The sequence below is a fragment of the Papaver somniferum genome, chromosome 6 (assembly GCF_003573695.1).
Source record: "Papaver somniferum cultivar HN1 chromosome 6, ASM357369v1, whole genome shotgun sequence".
Lineage (NCBI taxonomy): Eukaryota > Viridiplantae > Streptophyta > Magnoliopsida > Ranunculales > Papaveraceae > Papaver > Papaver somniferum.
Window position 1 is genome coordinate 129,499,055 of NC_039363.1, and position 27,924 is coordinate 129,526,978.

At 36.7% G+C, this 27,924-nt stretch overlaps 2 protein-coding genes across 2 annotated transcripts; both read right to left on the bottom strand.

Annotated features, from left to right (window-relative positions):
- Positions 1 to 20,875: 20,875 nt before the first annotated feature.
- LOC113289279 lies at positions 20,876 to 23,815 on the bottom strand. Its single transcript, XM_026538496.1, has 6 exons — positions 23,298 to 23,815; positions 22,841 to 23,046; positions 22,534 to 22,710; positions 22,289 to 22,444; positions 21,555 to 21,831; positions 20,876 to 21,327 (listed from the first exon to the last, which is right to left on the bottom strand). Exons 1-6 carry the CDS (start codon positions 23,650 to 23,652, stop codon positions 21,098 to 21,100), a joined length of 1,401 nt encoding a protein of 466 aa, XP_026394281.1. The 5' UTR covers positions 23,653 to 23,815; the 3' UTR covers positions 20,876 to 21,097.
- Positions 23,816 to 24,272: 457 nt separating this feature from the next.
- On the bottom strand, positions 24,273 to 27,659 carry LOC113289280 (probable E3 ubiquitin-protein ligase ARI2). The gene is made up of 7 exons (XM_026538498.1): positions 27,404 to 27,659; positions 26,927 to 26,959; positions 26,501 to 26,780; positions 25,847 to 26,327; positions 25,140 to 25,676; positions 24,866 to 25,029; positions 24,273 to 24,756 (listed from the first exon to the last, which is right to left on the bottom strand). The coding sequence occupies exons 1-7, from the start codon at positions 27,569 to 27,571 to the stop codon at positions 24,566 to 24,568; spliced, it is 1,854 nt and encodes a 617-aa protein (XP_026394283.1). The 5' UTR covers positions 27,572 to 27,659; the 3' UTR covers positions 24,273 to 24,565.
- Positions 27,660 to 27,924: the final 265 nt, after the last annotated feature.

The following is a 27,924-nucleotide window of genomic DNA, read 5'->3' on the forward strand; positions in this document are numbered from 1 at the left end:
CAAACCAAGCCTATAAATAGGGATGTTTAGCTCATAACTAAACACATCTAGTTAGTATGTTCTTGATATTGACGCACCTAGAAATCTAGAGAGTGTCGTTTTACCCCTAGAAATGGAGGTTTAACACGCACACCTGGAGAGAAGTTTGTGAGGCAATTGATTATTGCAAAAGCAAGCTTAGCAAACGGTTTAAGGTTAATCCACTGTTTAGAGAGATTGTGAGCGTAACAAAGAGAGAATTGTAATCGTTTTCTTATTCATAATCTAGATAAAATATTTTATTCGAATTACTACTTGTGTTCTGTTTTCTAAGTTTTTCGTCTATTATTATTCTGAATTTCGCCTCTATAATAATACTCACCAAGGTACATAGATCAATACGTATCAAGTTGGTGTCATAGCAAGGTTCGTTCTTTTAGGGAAGATTCCTGTGATTTATGGTTTTCACTAGGTCTCTCTACGTAAAATTTGGTGAGGTGCTCGAGAAGCTAGAATACGTTAGGAGAACAAGGGAATCAAAAAAAGTAAAAGTCAGTTGATGATCCTTGTTAGAGCATTGCTCGGTCGAACTCGCATGCTTTCCTATATCAAGCATGTTTGTCAATGTTAGTGATCAAAACTATAAGTCTTGATTTCTAATCTACTATAGATAAGTCTTGGACTAGGATAGAAAGTGTAGTTGTGCTCAAGGACTTCATGGCGATTCATCATACAATTAGAAGAGCTACTCAAGGAACTGGTGGAACTTCTCGACAAAAAGGTATGTGGAGACTTGAACTTATCTATCACTCAAAATTCTATCTATTCTATCTCATACTTCTTGAGACAAAAAGTCGTATGCTATATATAGACTAAGATTATACACATTTGGTATTTCGAGCCGAATATACCTCGCCTATCTATATATCGAAATATGTGTTGGTAAGCTTTTCGCTTCGACCAAGTTTATCTTTACCTAGTGACGAAAGTCATGATGTTTCTCAATCACTTTAAAAATTCCTTTGACGAGAAATGGTGTAACAATTATATAACATCCTCTAAAAATGTTTCAATGATTGAAATGAGAGTTTAGATTACATAACCAATGATGGACATAAGTATTGTTGTGGAAACACATATGTGCATAAGTCTTATTCCTTGAACCAAAGTTTGCGAACTTTGTTGATCAAGAGAAACCGGAAGAGATGGCTTGTTGCCAAGTCCGCGAACTCAGTCCGCGAACTGCCGAAATTCTCATCCCGAGAAATTCTGCTGGAGTTGACAAACTAGTTGCCTGAGTGCCAGTCCGCGAACCAGCGGTAGGTCTTTTGCCGAGATTTTCTGCTGGAGTTTGTAAACTCTGCCCGGTTGCTAAAGTCCACGAACCTAGTGCGTGAACTTAAGAAGGTTATATATCTGAAGATGATTTCTGAACTTAAACTTATAAAGACTAAGGAATGCAGTATGCAAACCGTGTCTATAAAGTTCATGAACCGATTCAAGTGAATCAAATCATCTTTGCTTCAATTGTGTCTTGTGTAGTTACATAAGATTTCCTTGAAATTGAATAACTCTCTAACTAGTTCATTTGAGTCATTTGAACTAGTTATGGTGAAGAAGAACATGGTTGGTATGAAATGCTCATATGGCTAACCTTTTGGTTAACTATTGTTGAACCAACAATGTACACGTTTGGGTACGGTTAACAAACCTAGAAGCGTGCATTTCGTTTGTGTATAACAAGCTAAGTTTTCAATCTAACGGTTGAGAAATATTAGCTTGAATCTAAATCAGGTTTTCATCTAACGGTGGATATTGATTGCTTTGTTACCAAGGCAAAACCCTAATTTGAAAGACTATATAAGGGGACATCTAGCAACTCTGCAAAACTAATCCCCACACCTTACGTGTGTTACTAGTTTGCGTGCTAGAGTCGGTTCTCCTTTAAACTTTGGTTTTCTTCTTCTAAAACCAGGTTAAACGACTTAAAGACTTCATTGGGATTGTGAATCCAGACCGATACTACTTTTATCTTAGTTCTGTGATCTGATCTTGCATCTTCTATTGTACGAATACAATCATATTGATTGGATTGAGATTGATATCTCCGATAGGCAAGATATAAAAAGTAATCACAAACACCTTCGTCTCATTGTTTGTGATTCTGCAACATCTTGTTTCGCTACCATACGATTAAGATTGTTTTGAGGTGATTGATTAATCTAGGTTGTTCTTCAGGAATATAAGACCGGATTATTAATTGGTTCCTGTTCACCTTGATTATTATCAAAAGATGGAATAAAAACTTTAAGGTTTTTCTGTGGGAGACAGATTGATCCTTTGATAGACTTGTCTGTGTGAGACAGATTTGTTTATTGTCAAAGCCTAAGATTTTGGGTCGTAGCAACTCTTAGTTGTGGGTGAGATCAGCTAAGGGAATCAAGTGCGCGGTATCCTGCTGGGATCAGAGGCGTAGGGAGTACAACTGTACCTTGGATCAGTGGGAAACTAATTGGGTTTCAACTATAGTCCAGTCCTAAGTTAGCTTGGAGTAGGCTAGTGTCTGTAGCGGCTTAATACAGTGTGTATTCAATCTGGACTAGGTCCCGGGGTTTTTCTGCATTTGCGGTTTCCTCGTTAACAAAATTCTGGTGTCTGTCTTATTTCTATTTTCGCATTATATTTGTTTATATAATTGAAATAATACAGGTTGTGCGTTTGAATCAATCAATTGGAGAATCTGACCTAACGGTTGTTGATTGATATTGATTGACACTTGGAAATTGGTCTTTGGTACCATCATACATGACATTACCCCAAGAATATTGGTGAATATTGGTGACATTACCCCAAGCAAAATTCCGACGGTTTGAATGCAATCATACATGACATTACCCCAAATCTTCAGTACCATGTGTCTAAGGATGCTTGGGATATCTTAGAAACCATATTTGAAGGTAACTCCATTGAAAATGAATCTAGGCTTCAAAACCTTAATTCCGATTGGGAGAACCTTCGTATGGCAGATGAAGATACATTTGATGAGTTTAATCACAGAGTGTCTGAAATTTTTAATGCATCTTCTGCATTGGGTAAGACTATTCCTGAAAAGGACATTGTGATGAAAATTCTCAGATCGTTGCCATCTAGATACGAGTCTAAGAAGCATGCCATTTTTGAGGGAAATAACCTTGATAATATTTCCAGAAATACATTGGTTGGAAAGCTAAAGATCTTTTATCATGAGCATACATCCAAAATAGGAAAAGATGTTGCCTTTAGAGCACAGAAGAACACGAAATTACTTGATAAAAGTAAAAGTGTTTATGTCTCTGAGGATGATCGGTCTGAGGATGATTTTTCGGATGAAGATCTTGAAAAATCGGTATCCTTGATCACAAGACAGTTTAGGGATCTTCTATTGAAGAGAAGTAAACAGTTTTCAAGAGACAAACCTAAGTCGTCAGGTAAATCTCACAATCGCATTCCTCCTAAAAACAGGGATGCTGACGAGGCTGATGACGAGAATATGCCACAATGCTTTAAGTGTAAAGGTTTTGGTCATTTTGCAAACGAATTCCCTAATCGGAGAAAATACACTGGGAACAAAGGTCTTGCTGTAACACTTGATGAAATGTCTGAGATCTATGATTCTGATGAAGATAGGAAATCAAGTGTCGGTCTTCTTTGTGAGAACATTGATTTTGATAACTATAGCAATAAATATATCAACCTTGATGGTTTCAGTAAAGATGAGAATCCAATCAATCTGGAAGAATCAATTGACTCATCCTTTGGAAACTATGATTGTAATGTTTTAGGATCTACCTTGTGCTTAGCTGCAGTCACACAGATGCCTGAATATTATCCAAGATTGACGTGCTCGTTTTGTTCTCAGAAGGGTCATGGACTATCAATATGTTACAAGTACAAACATCAAATGAGGCACGCCAACAAACTTCAACGAAGAACAAATCAATTATCAAGGAAGCTTAAACTTGCTCAGAAGACCGCTGAGGTATGTAGGATTTTATCTTCGTCTAACAAGTTTGTTTCCAAGGAAAAACAAGACCATTTGAGAAGAAAGCATGGTCAAATCGTTTTGATAGACAGAAGTCAGAGGATTCCTCTCAAGAGGAAAATGGTGGACAAATTGTTGTTCACCACAGCACAAATTAATTGTGTTGATTGGTAAATCTTGTCTCATGTGCCTGATCAAAAGATACAAGGTTGTGAACGCATATGCTTTAAAAAAATTTCTTTTTCTTAGGTATGTTCTTTTCTGTCTATCAAATAAAAGAAAGGGTTATTATCGACAATTCTACTCTTGATAGGGTTTAGAGTTGGGCGTCCACGAACCTGTTTAAAGGTTTCGAACCCTACATTCCTTTTTTCTCTTTGATATTCTTTTTCTCAAGATTATTTGTTGAGATTGTGAATTCCATTCACAAAAACCAGTTGGTCATAGCTGTTCTCAAAGCATCATGTGTTTGGATGGAAAAGATGTCAACATTATTGTTAAGCCATTAATGAAGGAAAAAGAAAAATCTCTAGTAACTTCGTCCTTGAAAAGAAAAAGGAGGAATACAAGAAAGCCAAGGGTTGTCCCTTCTAACTCTCAGAAGTTTTCCGATGTTCTTGATGAGTTGAAGGAAGTAAGAAAGGAGAATCTTGAAATAAAGGCTTGCGTTTTAAGATCTTTGGAAATTCAGAAAGCCCTGGTTCGACATCACCAGCCAACACGGTTTGTTGATATTAACTTCTTTCTCCATGAACCTTATGTACCAATGGTTTTTGATGACAAGGAGTTCGGGAATGATAAAGAATTTCTCGAAGAAATTGTTGCCTAGTATGTCTTCTTTTTGGTTCAGTTGGAAGAATAACTAGTGCTTTGAATAACAATGATTGTGACTACACATAGCTATTATTTTTCATCTTCATGTTTTTAGGTTTTTTGGTTTAAATTCGAAAACTATTTGAAGGATTATGTTTTGCAGTATTTAATCTTTATGATTTGTTATATTTCAATGTGTTATGGGATATTGGTGTTTACGTCCGTGAACTATGTTGTCTCATATTTTGTAAAAAGTAAAGTCGTTTGTGATCGGGTATTCGTTTATTGATTAAAGAATGAATGGACTTTTTACAAATACAAAACTTAAGCCTATATTATCAATCTTTGATGGAAGATAGGTTAAAATCTTTTGTGTAAGGATTATGTCTATTAATTACCGTTATGAAAATAGTGATGGAAAATAGAATGAATCCTTGTGTATTCCGCAGTATTGATCATCCCTGATCCATATTTTATGTATTACTGTGAGGCTCCGTAATGTGTCTTATGTTGAGCACGATACAACCAATTTGATTATTTTTGATTAGCTTTGTTGGTTGTTTTGTAAGGTACTTTATGTTGAGCATATTGAAATAAATTAATCATCTTGCTTGGTTATTTAGTTATTGCTCCGTAAGTTTTCTTATGTCGAGCAAAACAAATGACAATCAAATTGATTACTTTTGTGATTAGTTTGGTTGTGTATTCCAATTAGATTAATTATGGTTCTCTTGTAATTAGTCTAGTTGAGTATTTTCATGTCTCCATAAGTATCTCTTATGTTGAGCATAATCAATTGAATTGATCACTTTTTGTGGTTAATTTAATTGCGTATTCCGATTAAATTAATCATGGATTTACTTATGATTAATTTGATTGAGTTTTTGGATATAAAAATCATCCTTACGGTTTTGGTGTCAAAAAAATCCTTCTTTTCTTTCGAAATTAAGGTCGCTCTTGTTGTTCCCTTGGGAATGACATCAAATGGGGGAGAGTTCTTTTGAACTTGTGCTTAATGGTCATATCTTGAGGGGTGTGCGGCTGTGGAATTTTAGAGGGGTTATCTTGTATCTTTAAACTCCTTGATGAATGTTATTAGCTTCGGCTATATGATTGCATCTAAATAAGATGATGTGTGTTCTTTCTTTTTAGTCATGAAATGTCTCTTACGGAAATTTCATTATGATCCCGTTCTTGTACCTTTGCCAATTTTATTGACAAAAAGGGGGAGAATTAATATGTAGTTCACATTACAAATACATATGGTTTTCGGATCATTGTGTAAGGGGAGCGGTTTCCATTATGAGATGGAGTATTGACTAAGGGAGAGTGATACATATCACCATAGTATTATTGTTAAAGTTGTGATACAATTGAACTTTGACACTGTGTAATAATACTATGACACTATATAACAATGATCGAGAATTATGTTCTCTCATTGTTATAGATACGGATCTTCAACAACAGTGATGCTAAACTTACAACCTTTGGGATCATTCGAGTACTTGGAAGTGACGAAGATTTCGAGGAATGTTGAAGATTAGATATGTGGAATATGAGATACTAAAGTTTCTTTATCTTTTTGGATTCCATATGTATTGATAGTTTTGTCACTAAAATTGACAAATGGGGAGATTGATAGATCATTGCTCGGTTGAACTCGCATGCGTTGCTATATCAAGCATGTTTGTCAATGTTAGTGATCAAAACTATTAGTCTTGATTTCTAGTCTACTATAGCTAAGTCTCGGACTAGGATAGAAAGTGTAGTTGAGCTCAATGACTTCATGGTGATTCATCATACAAGTATAAGAACTACTCAAGGAACCTGTGGAACTTCTCGACAAAAAGGTATGTGGAGACTTGAATTTATCTATCACTCAAAAGTCTATCTATTCTATCTCCTACTTCTTGAGACAAAAAGTCGTATGCTATATATAGACTTAGATTATACAGATTTGGTATTTCGAGCCGAGTATACCTCGCCTATCTATATCTCAAAATATGTGTTGGTAAGTTTTTCGCTTCGACCAAGTTTATCTTTACCTAGTGACGAAAGTCATGATATTTTTCAATCACTTTGAAAATTTCTTTGGCGAGAAATGGTGTAACAATTATATAACGTCCTCTAAGAATGTTTCAATGATTGGAATGAGAGTTTAGATTACATAACCAATGATGGAAATAAGTATTGTTGTGGAAACACATATGTGCATAAGTCCTATTCCTTGAACCAAAGTTTGAGAACTTTGTTGATCAAGAGAAACTGGAAGAATGGCTTGTTTCCAAGTCCGCGAACTCAGTCCGCGAACTGCCGAACTTCTCATCCCGAGAAATTCTGCTGGAGTTGACAAACTAGTTGCGTGAGTGCCAGTCTACGAACCGGTGGAAGGTCTTTTGCCGAGATTTTCTGCTGGAGTTTGTAAACTCTGCCCGGTTGCTTAAGTCCGCGAACCTAGTCTGCGAACTTAAGAAGGTTATATATCTGAAGATGATTTCTGAACTTAAACTTATAAAGACTAAGGAATGTAGTATGCAAACCGTGGCTATAAAGTTCATGAACCAATTCAAGTGAATCAAATCATCTTTGATTCAATTGTGTCTTGTGTAGTTACATAAGATTTCCTTGCAATTTAACAACTATCTAACTAGTTCATTTGAGTCATTTGAACTAGTTATGGTGAAGAAGAACATGGTCGATATGAAATGCTCATATGGCTAACCTTTTGGTTAACTATTGTTGAACAAACAATGTACACTTTTGGGTACGGTTAACAAACCTAGCAGCGTGCATTTCATTTGTGTATAAAAATCTAAGTTTTCAATCTAACGGTTGAGAAATATTAGATTGAATCTAAATCAGGTTTTCATCTAACGGTGGATATTGATTGCTTTGTTACCAAGTCAAAACCCTGTTTGAAAGACTATATAAGGGGACATCTAGCAACTCTACAAAACTAATCCCCATACTTTACGTGTGATACTAGTTTGCGTGCTAGAGTCGGTTCTCCTTTAACCTTTGATTTTCTTATTCTAAAACCAGGTTAAACGACTTAAGACTTCATTGGGATTGCGAAGCCAGACTGATACTACTTTTATCGTAGTTGTGTGATCTGATCTTGCATCTTCTATCGTACGAGTACAACCATATTGATTGGCTTGAGATTTATATCTCCGATAGTAAAGATATAAAAAGTAATCACAAACACCTTCGTCTCATTGTTTGTGATTCCGCAACATCTTGTTTTGCTACCATACGATTAAGATTGTTGTGAGGTGATTGATTAATCTAGGTTGTTCTTCGGGAATATAAGACCGGATTATCAGTTGGTTCCTATTCACCTTGATTATTATCAAAAGACGGAACAAAAACTTTAGGGTTTTTCTGTGGGAGACAGATTGATCCTTTGATAGACTTGTCTGTGTGCGACAGATTTGTTTATTGTCAAAGCCTGCGATTTTGGGTCATAGCAACTCTTAGTTGTGGGTGAGATCAGCTAAAGGAATCAAGTGCGCAGTATCCTGCTGGGATCATAGGCGTATGGAATACAAATGTACCTTGTATTAGTGGGAGACTGATTGGGGTTCAACTATAGCGGCTTAATACAGTGTGTATTCAATCTGGACTAGGTCCCGGGGTTTTTCTGCATTTGCGGTTTCCTCGCTAACAAAATTCTGGTGTTTGTGTTATTTCTATTTCCGCATTATATTTGTTTATATAATTGAAATAATACAGGTTGTGCGTTTGAATCAATCAATTTGAGAATCCGACCTAACGGTTGTTGATTGATATTAAAACACTTGGATATTGGTCTTTGGTACCATCCAAGTTATTCCTTGTATTTGATTAATATTCGCAGTTTCTGTTTGAGGAAATCAAATCAAGAGTGAGATATAAACTCGTTGATATACTTTTAATTGATTGAGTCTTGTTGATTCTATTAAAAGTATATTTGAGTTTGTCCATACAGATTTCTAAGCGAAATATTGGGTGGTGTTGTTAGACCCCCTCTCTTTCAATCCTAAGCAAAGCGAACCACAAACTACGGAAGAGAAGGTGGCTACGCTACAAACAGACATGAAGCCTTATACACCCAAACCGAAGACGAAGAAAAAGACTACGTTTTCATATGGTGTTTTTGAAAAAAAGAACGAGGAAGAAAAAGAAGAAGAATCACTCGAATAAGATTGCATTATGGAGCGAATAGTGGTTAAGACAAGACAAGAAGATAAGGACGTTTTTCTAATTAGACGTCAAGGTAAAGTTTCCAACAAATCAAGAGAGATGGTTCAGTAGGTTGAAAGGAACTCACGGGTTCCCTAACCTCCAAATCTAACTTTCGCATGAGTTCAAGTTCTTAAAGGGGGCGCATGATACATGTGTATCTTCCTCTCCCCGGGAACTAATGATCCTCAAAAACTGATTGAGGATAGAATTGTAATTTTGGGAAGGAATACTGATTTTTAGGCAGTATTCTTAGATAAGGAAATATTTCAAGACAAGGTAAGATTCCTGAATAAGGAAATATACCTAGAAAAGGAATGTTTCCTAGACAAGGTAATATTTCTAGATAAGGAAATATACACTTAAAAAAGGAGTTATTCATAGATAAGGAATATTCCTAGACAAGGTAATATTCCTAGATAAGGAAATATACCTAGAAACGGAATTACTCTTAGATAAGGAAATAGATTCCTAGAAAGTTTTGGAAACCATTAAATCTATAAATAGAGATGTTTAGCTCATAGCTAAGATATCTGGAGTGTGGTTTGTGATACAAACACACTTAGATCTAGGGTTTGGTTTGTGATACAGACACATCTAAATCTAGAGAGTGTGATTTTACCCCTAGAAAAGGAGGTTTAATACGCACACCTAGAGAGAAGTTTGTGAGGCAATTGATTATTTCAAAAGCAAGCTTAACAAACAGTTTAAGGTTGATCCACTATTTAAAGAGATTGTGAGTGTAACAAAGAGAGAATTGTAATAGTTTTTTTGTTCATAATCTAGATAAGATATATTTCTTCGAATCAAGTTTCTATTGTATTCCGTTTTATAGTTTTCGTCTATTATTATTTTGAATTCCGCCTCTATAATAATAGCTACCAAGGTACGGAGATCAAAACGTATCACTCCCCCTTAGTCAATACTTCATCTCAACATGAAAACCACTTCCCCTTACATAATGATTTGTAAACCATATGTATTTGTAGTATGAAACTACACATTAATTCTCCCCCTTTTTGTCAATATAAATTAGCAAAGGTACGAAAACTAGTGGGATCCTCATGAAATTTTCATAGATTTATTTCATGACCAAAAGAGAATAACATACCAACTAATTTAGATGCAATCATAAAGCCGAAGCTAAATGTATTTATCAAGGAGTTTATAAAGATACAAGATAACTCCTATAATATTCCACAGCCGCACTCCCCACAAAGATTTGGCAATTAAGCACAAGTGCAAAAAGAACTCTCCCCCATAAAATGTCATTCCCGAAAGAACAACAAAGGCGACCTTGCTTTTACAAAAAAAAAATGGATTTCTAAAGACCACTAGGATACTTAACAAAAACACATCTACTATAAAGAAATGCAAACATGAAGCAACACCTCTCCGGGAATTCCAAACTCAATTGCCCAACAGATTGAGATAAAATCAGGGGCAAGAGTTATGGAGAACTAATGAACAGAACAACAACAATAGACTGTCGTAGGTGTTAAAATGCAGCAGTGTCTAATGGTAGACAATTGTTTTTCAGAAGGCATAAATTTCATAGTAATGATACCATTTTCATAAACATATCGAATTAAATGGTACCTTATGTCCATGTGCTTAGTCCTTGAGTGCTCAACAGAATTCTCAGTGATGCGGATCGCACTTGAGTTGTCACAAAAGATCTTTATTATTCCGGAATCAATTCCATAATCAGCAAGCATTTGTTTCATTCATAGGATTTGAGTACAACATGAACCGGCAGCAATGTATTTTGCTTCACATGTTGAGAGAGATTGTGAATTTTGTTTCTTGCTATGCCAAGCTAAAAATTCATCCCTACATAGTAGAACCCCCCTGATGTATTTTTTTTTGTTTTCCACACATCCTGCCCAATCATCATCTGAATAGGCAGTAAGTTCAATGTTAGTATCAAAAGTGTAAGAAAGACCAGACCCGGCAGTGTGATTAATGTAACGTATGATCCTCTTTGTGGCGGCAAGATGAGATTCCTTTGGATTTTCCTGAAACCTAGCACAACAACCAACACTAAAAGCAATGTCAGGTCTCGTTGCAGTGAGATATAAGAGACTTCCAATGATAGATCGATAAATTTTTTGATCCACATTTACACCTTTCTCATGTCTGTGTGGTTTACCCGTGATAGGCATAGGAGTAAGTTTTGGAGTTGACTTATCAAGACCGAATCTTGAAACAAGATTTTTTGCATATTTTTCTTGAGATAAGTAAATTCCATCCTTGTGTTGTGGAATTTGTAAACCCAAAAAGAATTTTAATTCACCAACATAGCTCATCTCAAACTCCTTGCCAAGAGAGACTTGAAAATATTTTGCAAGTTTCTCCGATGTTGATCCATAGATGATATCATCTACATAAACTTGAGCAATTACAACATCTTTCCCACTCTATTTGGTAAACAATGTTTTATCAGCTCCACCTCTTGAAAAACCTTTCCTAACAAGGGAAGTGGTTAGTTTTTCAAACCAGGCACGGGGTACTTGTTTTAACCCGTACAATTCCTTGTTGAGCTTAAGGACATGATCGGGAAAATTAGGGTTTTCAAATCCCTTAGTTTGAGCGACATAGACTTCTTCCTTTAAGTTTCCATTTAGGAAAGAGGATTTAATGTCCATTTGAAACAGCTTAACCTTAAGAAAACAAGCATGAGCTAATAATAATCGAATGGACTCAAGGCGTGCCACATGAGAAAAGGTTTCGTCAAAGTCAATTCCTTCAATCTGTGAATATCCTTGAGCGACAAGTCTAGCTTTGTTTCTGACAATGGTTCCAAATTCATCAGACTTGTTCTTAAATATCCATTTGGTACCAACAATATTTATATTGGGGGGACAAGGTACGAGTTTCCATACATCTTTTCTTTGGAATTGATTTAACTCTTCATGCATTGCATTTACCCAAAAAGGATCACTAAGAGCTTCATCAATATTCCTAGGCTCCACTTTCGATAGATAACAACCAAAATTGCAAATATTTTGAAGTTGACCTCTCGTCTTAGCAGTAGAATCCCTACATCCAATGATGTTGTTAGTATCATGATTCCTTTGAACCCAAAGATGTTGTGGAGAGACACGTTCTTGTTCAAAAGGAATAGCCTGACTAGAGCTTTTCTCCTCATCACTAGAGACATCAGGATCAACAATTGTTGGAAAAACTTCTTCTGATTCTGACGTTTCTTTGATTTTCTCAATTGTCTCGGTTGGAGGCAATTTAACAGGAGAGTCATCATGATGAAAATTACTTAGATCATCAATGATAACATTTGCATATTCCATTATGACTTGGGTTCTGAGATTAAAGACTCAGAAACCACGACTGTCAGATGCATAGCCAAGAAATATACCCTCATCGCTTTTCGAATCAAATTTCCCTTTCTGTTCACGATCCTTTAGAATGTAGCACTTACTGCCGAACACTCTGAGATAGTGTAAGTTGGGTTTCTTACCGTACCACAACTCATAGGGGGTATTTAAGGTCTTTGACCGTAAGTGAACATGATTGATCAAATAGCAAGCCGTAAAAACAACATCACCCCAGAACCTTAACGGTAAGTTTTTGTTATGGAACATTAACCTTGCCATTTCCTGAATGTTTCTATTCTTCCTTTCTGCAACTCCATTTGCTTGCGGAGTTATAGGTGAAGAGTATTGTTGAGTAATTCCCAGAGAGTCACAGTATTCAAATACTTTGGTGTCTTTGAATTCTGTGCCACGATCGCTTCTAATTTTTTTTAGTTTGCGACCTTGTTCATTATGGATTCTATTAACAATACTCTTGAACTCACTGAGTGTTTCATTCTTATGAGCCAAAAATGCCACCCAGGTGAATATGGTGTAATCATCTACCATAACCAAAGCATACTTCTTCCCATCCACTGTAGATTGTTGAATTGGGACGAATAGATCCATGTGAATAAAATCAAGTGGAGCTTTGGTGAGAATATTTCGAGATGATTTGTGTGGAACTTTCGTTTGTTTACCATTTTGACAGGCACCACATACACCTTCAACCTTAGCATTGATTTTGGGAATGCCTCTAACAAGTTCTTTGTTAATGATCTTAGTTAGAAGACGATAATTGATGTGACCAAAACTCTCATGCCAAAGGTGTGTAGATTCTACCTTAGTCAAATTGCAACAATTACTGAACTGAGTATCTAGAAGATAACAATTATTTTTTCCACGTGATCCTTGAAAAATCACTTTTCCAGATTTGTCGACAATGTCACATCCTTTATCATTGAAGACAACTTTATGGCCTTTGTCATAGATATGACTAATATAAAAAATATTAGTTGTCATACCTTTAACGTATACGACGTCATGAATTTCAAGAACGCCGGGAAACTTGATCGTCCCCTTCTTGCTTATGTAGCAACAACTTCCATCTCCAAAAGTTACTGGTCCACCATCAAAATCGCTTGAGGTGATAAACCATGAGAGATCTCCAGTCATGTGCCTGCTACACCCACTATCAAGGAACCATTGAAAGGGTGATGTTGACTTCAGAGAAAAAGCTCCCATACTAACACTATTAACCACTTTAGGATTTCTTGTTAGTACTGAATGTCTTTTAAAGGATGACAAAAGTTGAATAGCTTTCTTATGAAGATCACCATAAACTTTTAGTTTTCTCTTGAAAGACAAACACACATGCTGAAAGTGATTATGAGAACCACAAAAAAAGCATGTACCAACATCATAAACCTTGTTCGAAGAGTTCTTAGCACTGTCAGGTTTCACAAAAGCCTAGACCTTTCTTATCACCTGAATTACGACAATTCTTCAAAGAATAATTAGAGGCGTCATTTAAAACCTTTGAAAAAGACTTTACATACTTCAAATCCTTAAGCTTTGCAATTTCTGCAGCAAGATCAAAATTGATCTGGATTTGTTTATCTAACTTTTTCTGGAGGTCAACAACCTCTTTAGAGCGTTCTCGCGGTTTAGGTTTTCTGATAAAAACTTCGCAATGAGAACCATCAATTTACCTTATCCATCGAAGTTTTTCGAGATACAAGAAATTGATGAGTTTTTTTAAGTCAGGATTCTCAACCTTGTCGATGGTTTCTAGAACACTCTCGATGTTGAGTTTATCCATTTCTGGTGAAGCGTTTTCAGAGATAATATTATCCATCATCAGATCGCTACAAAAACAGACTTACGAGATCTTTAATGTGTTTGCCTGCTCTGATACTAATTGGAAATGCGGGGGTCTAACAACCACACCCAACAATTCGTTTGGAAATCTGATAGGACTTATTCCAATATACTTTCTAGAGAATCAACTAGACAGTCTCTGATCCCAGCAAGATACTACGCACTTGATTCCCTTAGTTGATCTCACACACAACCAAGAGTTGCTACGACCCAAAGTCGAAGACTTGATAAACAAATCTGTCTCACATAGAAAAGTTTATAGATTGAATAAATCAGTCTCCAACAGAAATACCAAAGAATTTTTTTTCTGTCTATTGATAAATCAAGGTGAACATGAACCAATTGATAAACCAGACTTATATTTCCGAAGAACAACCTAGTATTATCAATCACCTCACAATAATCTTAATCGACTAGCGAAACAAGATATTGTGAAATCACAAACAATGAGACGAAGATGTTTGTGATTACTTTTATCTTGCCTATCGGAGAAATTAATCTCGAGTCAATTATTTCAATTGTACCCAATACGATAGAATCGGGTAAGATCAGAACACGCAACTACAAAGAAAATAGTTTGGTCTGGCTTCACAATCCCAATGAAGTCTTTGAAGTCGTTAACCTACAGGGTCTCGATAGAAACCTAAGGTTAAAGGAGAATCGACTCTAGTTTATGCAACTAGTAACACACAGGAGGTGTGGGGATCAGTTTTCCCAGTTGCTAGAGTTCTCCTTTATATAGTTTTCAAATCAGAGTTTGCAATCCAAGTTACCTTGGTAACAAAGCATTCAATATTCACCGTTACATGAAAAACCTGATTCAACCAAGCTAATATCTTTCAACCGTTAGATTAAACTTAGATTTTTACACACAAATTAAATGTACCCTCATTTAGGTTTATGTAACCATACCTAAACGTGTACACCATGTTGGTTCACAAATAGTTAACCGAGGTTAGCCATATGATTACTCTCATATCAACCTTATTCATCTTAACCATAACTAGTTCAAATGACTCAAATGAAACTAGTTAAAGAGTTGTTCAATCGCTGCATTCTCATAGAATTATACAAGAACACAATTGAAGCAAAATCGGTTTGATTCACTTGAATGAATCATGAACATTATAGCCACGGTTTGCAAAGATTGCATTCCTTATTATCTAAATGTTTATGTTCATGTTTAAAACCGATTTTAGAACTTTAACCTTCAAGTATGCAAACGGGTACGCATACTTGAAATACCCGGACTAAGATTGAGTTACGCCAGTACACAAATGGGTATGCAAACTTTAAATCCCAGCAGAAAATCTCGGACATGAACCTGTACGCCAGTACGCAAATGGGTGCGCATGCTATGGTTCCCGGACATGGATTACATATGTGCAAGAGTGCACAACATGACATATCCAATAATGGTTAAGTGTTCTAAACTCTTATTTCAATCATCGAAACATTCTTAGAGGATGTTATATAGCTATTATTCACAAACTAAATTTTATCAAAGTGATTTTCAAGTTATTAAAATAATCATTACGAAACATTCCAAGACAACACCAATGATTGTATCACAAACCATGTAAGATGTTACTCGGCAATTTTCACATGATATGAGATGAACTTGGTCGAAGCGAAAGCTTGCTAACACATATTTCGAGAAATATGTAAGAGAGATAAACTCAGCTCGAAATCTCAAATGTGTATATAGGAAACTATATTGTAATACGATTTATGTCTCAATATAGGAGATAGAGTAGAAATAGACTTTCCAAGTGATAGATGAGTTCAAGTCTCCACATACCTTTTGTCTATGAAGTTCCACAAGACCCCCTTAGTAGCTCTTCGTCTTCAAATGATGAACGCCATGAAAACTAAACTCAACTACACAATCTACGTCCTAGTCCGAGACATCTATAAATAGGCTAGAAATCAAGACTTATAGTTTTGATCACTAACATTGACAAACATGCTTGAGATAGTAACGCATGCGAGTTCGACCGAGCAGTGCTCTAACACAAACTGTCGTTCATGACCGTACTCAGTTGAAATCAGTACGCATACGGGTATGTATACTATAGTTCTCGGACAGCAACTGTTGAACCAGTACGCAAACGTGTATGGATATTATAGTTCCCGGACTTCGACTGTTGTATCAGTATGCATACGGGTATGCATACTAAACTCCCAGTCTTGGAATATATTTGCAACAGTTAGCATACAAGTACGCATACTGTGCTATATCCAATTAATGGTTAATAGTTCTAAATCCCGTTCTAATCATTGAAACATTCTTAGAAGGCGAGAATAGATGTCTTCCGAGTCTACATCAAATGATTGTCTCACACAAATCATATAAGATGTTACCAAGCGATTTTCACATGATAATCTTTTGACTTTCGTCAATAATAAAAGATGAACTTGGTTAAAACGAAAGCTTACCAGCACATATTTCGAGAAATATGTAAGCGAGTTAAACTCAACTCGAAATATCAAATGTGTATAATATAAAATCTATATAGTTATACGACTTTTGTATCAATAGGAGATAGAATAGAAATAGACTTCTGAGTGACAAATGAGTTCAAGTCTCCACATACCTTTTATTGATGAAGTTCCACAAGCTCCCCTTAGTAGTTCTTCGTCTTCAATTAATGAACGCCATGAAGTCTAAAGCTCAACTACACATTCTATCCTAATCCGAGACATAGATATAAGTAGACTGAATATCAAGACTTATAGTTTTGGCAACCAAACTTGACAAATAAGCTTGAGATAACAACGCTTACGAGTTCGACCGAGTAGTGCTCTAACAATAAGAATGCCTTGATCTCCGTTCTAGGTATATTTTGTTAGAGCAACTCCAATGAGACTGGCATATCAGGACATTTGCCAGTTTACCTCCTACAGTGGGACTGGCAAAGGATTATAATGGGTGGACAAACCTTAGAAAAAAAGATTTTTTTCATCACGTCTCAGATTGAGTCGATCGAATCAATATGAGACGATCGATTCTATCTGCGCCGAGCGGCTCACATTGAGCCGAGACTCGGTTCTAGCCGAGCCGGTGCTCGTCCCAGATTGATCCGTTCGGTATTTACTGAGCCGTCAATGGCTAGTTTAATCCAACGGATACCAATTCTCTCCCTATAAATTCAGCTGATTTCAACTCCAAAATCACGCCTTCTACACTTAAAAAATTCTTATAATTCCACTTCAATCACTCCTTCAACACCCACAAAGGTTTATAGTTTCACTTCACTCACATTTTCTACACCCACCTTATAATTTCACTTTATTATTTGTAAAAAAAATTCTCATTGAAAATGGCAAGTCAAGCAGCACAAAATACTGCATCACAAAGAGTTCGCGGTCCGAAGTTCACTTTGGAGGAAGATAAAGCTATCTGCAGAGCTTATGTAACATTTACACTTGATCCAATCAATAGTGTTCAACAACCACATCATACGCTTTGGGGAAATATTTTTACACAATTCTATCAGGAAACCGGGAATCCAAAAGATCGTGATGCTTCCGGGTTGTCATACCGTTTTGGTGCAATCATCAAAGACATGAACAATTGGGTTTCTTTGATGATGCAGTTGAAACGAAAAAGAGGAAGTGGTGATACTGATGTTGATGTGGTAAGTTGCACTTACATACTGTTTAATTGATTTTTAAATCTTTTATCAATTTGTTGTTAATAGATAATTTATATAACTGAAACTGCAGCAAAGAAAAACAAGAGAGGAATGGCAAAAAAAAAACACGACTTCGAGTTTCAAGCGTGAAGCATGCTTCCACATCCTTAGAAAGCTCAACCGATACAACCCTGATCTGTTGGATGAATATGTTGTACCAAAGAAATCCCCTTACGAGATCGGTGGATCCCAACATGGTAGTCAATCCCAGCATGGTGGATCCCAACATGGTTCTCCAGGTTCTCCTTATTCTTCACCAGAAACAAACTAACACAACATTGGTGCATCAGTTAATGGTAATTCTAATCTGAATGTTAATGGAAATGCTAATGTATGGAATAGAGTGGGTGTGAAAAAAGCTCAGAAAGAAAGCTCAAGATGCTGCACAATCATCAACTTCAGCTGATTTCAACATTCAAGATTATTTTGAAAAACAAAAAAATAATGATATGGATAAGTTAGTTGAACGTAAGAAAATGGCTTCAGAAATGAAAAAAGGTCGTAAGGAAGTTGAAAAGAATATTTTTAATGCACACATGCGAGGAATATTGGGAATGGACACTTCCAAGATGAATCAGGGACAACTACGGTGCTGATAAGATGAATTTGATTTAGTTCAAGAACCAGAAGGCCCAACAACGGCCACCAGTTGACGGTGATTCTTCTGGGGAAGAAGACGTCTTATAGGTCGATATCAATAATGCCATTATTAGATGTTACTTTAAATTATTGATGTAATTCTTTGTCTTATTAGATGTAATCCTTTTAATTTTAAATTAAATGAATCCCTTTAGTTTCAGTTTCAGTTTAATCCTTAGTTGCAGTTTCAAATCAAAATATACGAATCAAATTAACAAAATCAAAGTACACGAATCAAATTACTGAAAACAAAGTACACAAATCAAATTGCATCCAAAAAACAAACTAAATCCTGTCAGGATTTGTTCTTCCAAAATCAGCCCACAAATGTGCAGTGAGATCCTCCCTTAGTCTTAAATGTAAACCTCTATTTTGAATTCTCTCTTCTACTATCCTCTTGCAGGCACACCCCAGGCGGGTTGTACTTCTTTCCTTAAATATTTATATGGATAATGAACACAACTTTTATCCCGTTGAGTTTCCTCGATTACCATATTGTGCAAAATGATGCAGGTGAGCATAATTCTATTCATTTCTATTGGTTTAAACGAACGATTGTCCACAAATTATATGGAACTTTCTGTTCAAAATTGCAAATGCTCGTTCCATATCCTTCCTACATGCCATCTGTTTATGTTAAATAACCTTTGAGCACGGACAAATTCCCCCTTTATAGGTATCTCATCGTAAGCTTGAACTAAAGTTGACCACGCTGGATAAATTTCGTCTGTCAGAAAATACCCCATGTTATAGTTATGGTCGTTGATGGTGAAATTAGCAGTTGGAGAATTTCCATACTTCAATTCCAAAAAAAGCATGCCATATCCAACAATCATAAGAAGCTGTCGCTTACAAGATCACGGTTGGTTTTGTGTAGTGGCTCTTATACCGACCTTGCCAAACATACAGACATCCATGCCACACCCAATGCATGCAATTAAGGCTACCTAGCATTTCGGGAAAGCCTCTCTCCCTATTCTCACTAGTACTCGATTGACATCATTTTGTGTAGGTTGCCGTAAAAAAAGTGGGCCAAAATGGTTGACTACAGGTTCGTAAAACATTTTGAGATTGTCATATGTTGTTGTTTTGACCATACGAATGTATTAATCACAGTCATCCACAGGAAAACCATAACCTTGAATCCTTCAGGACTATTCCCTCATATGTTTCGTGCATCAAATAATCCTCATGCCCAAAGCTTTCCAATAATCCTCATGCCCAAATGGTGTGGCATCCTGTAGTAGCGTTGAAAATCTTGATCAGAATAGACACTTCTATTAAGAAAATAATCACGTATTATTTGTTCGTGACCTTCCTCTCAAAATCTTCATGTATATCTTTTGAACAATACAGTTCCTGGTTCTGGATCTCGTGGAACTTGCCCGGTGTACAATTGTAGTATGGTGTTGGTTCTAGGTCTCTCTTATTCTGAATCTGCATCCATTTGATCCAGCTGCTGCATAAACGCTTCTTGTTGTTGGAAAAATGTTTCCGCCAACAATTGAGTTTCTTCATTTTCCATATCAGGATCCATAATGAATGAAACGAATGAAAAGAAGAGATTCTTTTGTGAAGAGAATGAAATGAAGTTGAGTGTGTTTGAAATCATTGGATTGAGTATGTTTATATAGGTGTAAAACGAAATATAGCCCTGTATGGTACGCTTGGCTTAATCTACATTGATGAACCTTCCTCCCACTGCATAAGTTTGCCCATCCACCTGGCACCACAAACAACTTTATTTGTAGAATCCCATAGGAGTTGCTCTTACTAAGGAGTATAATAAAGGCAGAATCATTCGTGGAAGAATCAGACATAAAACAGCTTAACTTCAAAGAAAAAGGCATTTAGACAAAAGAATGACATCCCCACGCACCCTCGCACAAATCCAACTTTGTCTTGCAGTACTTGGCAGTGTCCGTCTCTCTACTATCAGCCACCATAGATTCATAAACAAGGGATATGTATCATGTTTGGCTTGGCCCTTGTGATGACGGTGCCCCCACCAAAAACATACCCACCAGCACCAGCCGTGGCCAATCGTATTCCAGAACCAAGCATCTTCATAGATTACCTCCACTAAACCCTCCACTAAACAAACAATCGATATCACCACCACACGGCACACATCTTGGTGATGGTGAGACAACGAATATTATAGGGGGTGTAATGGAGATCCTAAAGCCTACTATAGAACACTTAGAAAGCATGTTATGCCATACTATGAAACAGTTAAAAACAACAAGCTTGATGGTACAGATAATCAAAACAGTCAAGCCTGTTTGTTTCATATTAAGCAGAAATGAATAATGAATGACAAATCGTTACATGTTAGATATGTGTATGTTATCGTTATTCACATGAGTATTTTCTCTTCTCAGCAATTACACAGAGAAATCAAGAAAAATAAATTCAAAATTTGAGATGCAGTGAATACAATAATGACCTACAAAGTAACAACAATTAGACCTAAGTGACTTACAAGACCCAAGGTGGAAAGATATACCTGGGGGAACCAAAGAATCTCAATTAATCAGAGGTTTAGCTTTTTGCTTATGACCCATACTATTCACAAGATCTTTGCGGACACAAACAGGGAACATGTTGATATTCTTCATGTTTAGTTTCCTGACCACATAAGGAAAGCTGAGCTGATCTCGTGAAGTGAAGCGGACCACTTCGTTGAACCAGAGGCACATGAACAGGTTTGTCAATGGAGTGAGCTCCCTCACAATGACGGAAGCCTCAGATAGAGCTGCGCAGACCAACATTGTCATTAAAGATTCAAAAGTGGATATACTTTTCTATCCAGATTCAACATGAGATATAGTTCCTTCAATAAAGGTTGTATTCCAGTATTTTATCCCTAACAAGACGAATACTAAGCATATATTCCGTACCATTCTGCAACTAAAATGATTTTCTAGAACAGCAAAACCCCAAATGCAGAACAACAACAGATGGTGATAACTTCAAGCATACCTTTTTTGCCATTAAACCTCTTTTCATCGGGAAAGCCATCCCGACGGTACTGCTCTAACTGAATCTCAACTTCTTCTGGGGTTGCCTTGTTTTTCTTAACTACAGCTTTTCCCTCGTCATAGACACTACTACGAGCCCCGTGTTCTGAAATTGCCAACACAGAAGTCCTACGCCAAAGAAGAGCTTCCAGCACACCTAATGGATCTCTCCGAAATTGAGATTTGGCGTCTACCCATATTGAGTACCTTGCTTGAGGGAACAGTCGGTGCGTCAACATCTGATAACAGTAGAAAATAATAAGCAACATCCCATCACAGATTAAAGGTTAGAACCAGGTCAAACATTTATGTCAATAGAAGTTTGAGAAGTGACCAAAATCTAGAACCAATATAAAAAAACCAAGGACTTGACTATGTTTTGCATCAGTCCTCGATAACCTATCCCATTGTCAAGAAAAGTGAAGATCCTGGATAACAATGTTGTCATGAACATGAAGAACTAAGGCAGGTTAAGATGCTAAAACTGGACAACGTGATAACAACTTTCTTACGAAAACTGTAGCTCTAATCTTATCGGATTCAACCCGACAGTGTCAACTCTTGCATGACATTCTAATACTCAACACTCGTACTGATTCCATGATAGAAAAACAAGCTTAAAAATTATAATGATGTTGAGACACCAAAGAAATGTATGGACAAGAACACTGAGGTACGTTGTGCATTCTTTGTTACCTTAGGAATTTTACCATTCAAGCGTTGGTCTGTGAAAGGAAGGTCCTTAACAACAACAATTCGCCATTTACCAATCATATTGTCCTCGCCAATTTTCTTCCCACCTGCTTCCTGAGCTGCAACGGTTATCTCATCCCAAAATGCTACATAACAAACCTGCAATAATGTGGATTACACAGAAGCAGTAAGCAGGAGTTCATAAAAAATTGCCAACCAATAGTATAAACTTGGCAATTTAAGTTTACCTTCTTCAGGGATGGCTCCGACATTCCAATGGGCTGGTAAAGGTCATCTCCACCACCAAATGTACAAGTAGACACGACAACTTTGCATGTTTGCATGTAAGCCTTGTCCTCATCAGATATTCTATATCCCCCATTTTCGTTGTAAAAACCACAATGCACCTCAGCAGTTTCACTCACCTGAAACGTTTATTATTCACAGTGAACAAATTCAATAACTTGAACACACATATTGATGTTAGCATCCTGCATCCTTAAGATCAGAGTACAATGAAACCCACTCACAAGAAATGATATAGACTATACGTACCTTAAAACTTTGTTCTCTCTCATAAAGAGTTTGATTTCCCGTGAATAAGTTATATCTTGTTGCATCTGTATTCCTCTGAAACACTGTTGCATTGCCTGCGTCTGGATCAGATTTGTAAATCACTTTTTTAACATGAGAACTGGCATGCCCATGAACAGGTATATCAAGATGCTCAAGTGCTTCTGGAGGTAGAAGCTCCAAACAAGCTGATTCAATAAAATAAAAATAGTATCAAACACTGAACTGCTGAGACATACCCAAAGTAAACACTACTATCAATATACATAACAACGCCAAATTGTAACAGGGAGACTGAATTAGATATTTAGAGACACCATTTCTGAAAGTGTAGGTTGCGATCTTAAACATGTTAAGATCCTCATCTAATAAGTGTGTTACAGGTGTTTTGAATGAAAACCTAATTTACAAATTGAAATCAAACGATGGCACAACTTACGTCGACGAGTGCCATTAATCTTTCTAGTAACAGGAGTAAGATTATCCAAAATATGCTTAGCTTCAACAACAACAACGGGATCTGTTTTCTCATCGCCAGTTTTCGAATCATGAATAGGTTTTGTTGTACCAATCATTCTAGAGGCTTCAAATAAGAGTAATCCAATCGCAGGTATAATTAACAGAAACAACCACCATCTCAATAAATTCTTAATCATTCTTCGAAGAAAATCATTATTCTTCCCACCTCGAAACCCAAATTTCTTACGTTTCCTTCGAACCTTAGTTCTTTTCTTTCCATTGATATCGTCAGATTCGTCATCAGATATATTGATTGAAACGCTATTGTTGTACATTGAAGACAACAGAATGAGGGCAAAGATAACTCAGATGTGTGAAATTGAGAAAAATTTAGGGTTTTTGAAGGTTGATTGGATGAATTTGGAGGGAGATTTTGTTGACGAAGAATCGAACCGCCAAATCTTTCTCAATGTATTAAACCAATTTCATCCCCCTTTGAAAAATCCTACTCCAGAGTCCATATTGTACTAGTACTTCCCGAGTGTGGATCTGACTTGAAACCGGCTAGGCCGGTTTCCCTTTGTTGGCTCGGTACCGCATGAATCCTTGGCTGATTGGCTCGCTTTGCCGACTACTGCTGGGTTTTTTTTTTCTTACTGCTCGTTTTTTGAGGAGTTTTTTTACGTTTGTCGGTGGCTCATGGTACTGTTTTAGATTGATTTGGTACCTCAATCATGTCATGCCTCATAAAAAGTTAGTTAAAAACCGTACTAGCAGGTATGCTAGAACCAAATCAATAACAATGGACCTTACTAGTCCTTACTGCTGCTAAGCAGGACCGCAGGACGTTACGCTTGTTAACTTCTGGTGGTGTGAGCAGCCAAGGACCCAATTTATCTCCTGATACGAGATGTCTATGTCGTTTATGGCAAGAATAAGCAATTACAAAATAGTATCTCAATCAGAATTCAGAAAGTGTTACTGAAGTCTTTAGATAAGAGACATAAAATATGTTCAGTTTTTGTCTGTACAAGATGTAACGTGTGACTGAAAGAAAATAGAGACCAAAAGATAGATAAGTAGAACCCTCCAAACTCCCTTATTCTTTCTTAATCTTGGATTCTTTCAAAAACTTCAGTCTACTGGAAATATCAGGATATTGTTGTCTATGGAGTATAAGATAGGAACTGGTTCAATTTCCTTGTTAACTTAAAATTAGAACTGTACATTTTTTCTGCTGTTGGGTTGTTACTTTTTTTCCTTGCCTAGCATGCATGTTGAGACTGAAGAAGGAATCTTTAGAAGTTTCTTGAGAAGTCGTTTACTAGAAATCCGCTTTCTCCCTAAAGCCGCAGGCACAGGGGGAGGTTGTCGCTGATGATTTTGAACCTCCACACGTCGTCTCTCCAATTCATTATCTACTCTTTCTTTTAAACTATCTGTAACAAGGTAAAAGAAAGATGTAAGTATTCGGCAGAATAATAGTTTGATGTTTTACAGTTCAGCAAGGGGAATTGTACATGGTCAGGGGAGAAGAATTTCAATTACCTGAATCACCTATAGTGATGTTCAAGGGTGGAGCGCTATCAGTAGTTACAGAATCCCATAGAGAAAGTTCTACAGCACGTTCAACACCTTTAGAGTTGTAGGGAGCAATATTGTGGATCTCCATTTTCAAGGAGCCCAGAAAGTCGCTCTCAATCAACTGATGCCTGCACCAACATCAATCCACATAAGACCCACAGGAGCGGCAATTTCTACAGCTCGTCGTGACTTCCAGGTTACAATATCAAGATATATACAATAAAAGAAAAAGACTCACATTTGCTTGCACTGTGCATCAATAAGCTCTGAGAGCTTTATTACATTCATCCTAGTAAAGATGAGTTTCTCTGTGGAGTACGATTGAAATTGCTCCTGTATAAGGTTTGAAAGAATGTCTACATTTCCTTGGAGCCTCCGCTGCTGAACTTCCAATATGTTTTGTTTCTGTGCCTTTTCGGCATTTGTCATCTCATCCTTGAAGAGGCTATCACCAAACATGTAATATGCAAACGGATATGAATAGGCAAGAAATCGCCTTGATAATAGGAGCATGCGGAGACCATTTATTGCCCAACTAAAATCTTGGCGTGTTGATGCATTTCTTTCCAAAATCAGTACCTTCATCTGTAATGCTTCCTCAAGTTTCACCTCGAGCGTGTAAGATCTTTTATGAGCCATGTAATGGTCATAGTGATGCATGTACCGACTTAGGTCCTTCATCACATGGGGTGCAATCTTTTCTTTTCCTGCACATTTATGGCCATCAATATTGTACCAAGTATGAGCAAACCCTGTAGCTTCGCCACACAGCCAGCTGTCAGAAGAAAGAATAAGTCAGCTCTAGGTCACAAGTATACAGCATTATGATTAATACATCTCAAGTATACAACATTACATTAAACCTTTTAAATGTTAAGTTTAGGAAGACAACAGAAGCTACACATGGCGCTGAACAAGGGAAAGCAGGGAGGATATTACTCTCACCAAAATGTCTGTCCACAAATACACCGCATTAGATCGCACCCGCCATCCCTTGCAATAGCTCGGTGGCACTTGGGGCAAGGCATTGTGTTCGAAGATATCCAGCTAATTGTCTTTGACTCATCCTGACACTTCTGGGTCCAGAGTTTCCACATAAGACATGAGCAAGGCGAGTGCACTTCCATTGAGCAACGGAAACAGAACTGTAGGCCGCATAGACATTCCACCTCACAATATTCATCTGCTCCAACGCGTATTGCATTTCCACAATGGGGAACACTGGGGCACCACTTAACCCGTTTATTATCTTCGATATATGATTCCAAAAGGAACTTCTCAAAGCGCTCCGCCAGATCTAAATTTTTTGCACCGACTAGATTTCTGATAATAGCCTCATCACATATAGTATCACACCCATGAGCCATGCACCTAATGCGCCTACTTTGCCCTTCAGTTATCTTTAAAGTAAAATGCTGCGTCCAACCTGCAGAATCCTTGATTATGGAAACAGAGATGTGTGGAGTTTGCTGACTAAAAGAAAACGTCCAGATAGAGTATCCCCTAAAGGTGATCAATTCATTGCAAAAACGAATATGCAGAAGAGTTCTTATTGTGCTACCAAGTACCATGGTTGATAGAGAGTTAAAGAGTGATTACATTTATTGCAAAAGCTATGGCCGCAATCCATCATTGTAACCTCATTGATAGAGCAGTCCTCCATGCAAATATTGCATGTCACTGTAGGTGAAGACACCAAGCTACTAATATTTCTACTTCCAACAACGAAAATACCTGCTTCAGAAAACAACTTATTCTTTCCTTTATCTACAAGGGTATTTAATAACTTATCAATGTCCCAACAGTGATGAATAAGTAAAGTCCGTGCGTGATGTTCGTTCAAAATCAGAAAATCCATTACCCTTCTCAATTCTTCCCTCTGCAAAGATTTACCCCAACAATTCTTTCATCCTCAATGCAGTACAGCTTAAATTATACATTTCAATCTAATTAAGAAAAAAATTGAACGTCGAAAGAAACACATATCTAAGCATAAGTGACTTCGATGATGTTTTAATTGCGTACCTGAGCCACCAAAAGATTGTTCTTTGTGATTGCCTACATAAAGGAAGATTTCAAAAAAAAAAAAAAAAAAAATCATTGTTATAGCAAAATTATCCTTAACCAGAACATTATGTTAAAATTTTACGTATCGTCGTCTATATAGCAGGCACAGATTTTCCTTAACACTACAAAAATACCCTAATAAATGAAATTCCCTAAAGGAAGGTTTAGGTTTCCGATCAATAAACTGATCAGCATGTTAGGCACAGTATGAATTGTTAAAAAAATTGAAATTCCACTTTCTGTCAGCAATTGCTTTTACTAGTCACACACACTAAACATGATAATTCTAGGGTTTTACTCTTGTCAAAAAACAAAAAAAAAAAATAATCAAATCTCTAGCAAATTAAATTCAACAAACAATTGTCTCATGATATACCAACTAGTGAGAAAAGGAAATAGGAATAGGTAATGCGGATAAAATTTTCAACAACATACCTTACAATAAGGAGCAGCAGTTTGAAATGATATGAGAGAATCATGATACACTTCTTCTAGGTCGCTACTGATTTCCGACTCTAGAGCAACAGCAGTAGAAGAAGAACGCACAGAATTTTCTTCACTACCGCTGCTGCTGCCCATATTCATCTCCTGTATCTTTACCATTTCCTAGTTGCACTATAATCAATCAAAAAAAAATTGCCAAAACGAAGAAAAACTCATCAGTCTAATAATTTCTGATAACAAGAAAAACAGAGAGTTTAGAGGAAAAACCGGGTTCTTCTGTACAAAAGAAGACTAAAGAAACAAAAGAAAAGTGGTAAAAAGGTAAAATTTACATACCAAAAATGGCTTCAAAATAAAATAAATTTAATGGCAATCAGTATCAGTCAGTAATGCGAAGGGATGAAAAGTAAGTGGAGCCCACATATCTGATTTTACTCAACAGTTTTCCCTAATTATATTCGCCTTATCCAGAGGCATTTCTATAGGATCATCCAAAGAGTTTTTACAATCCA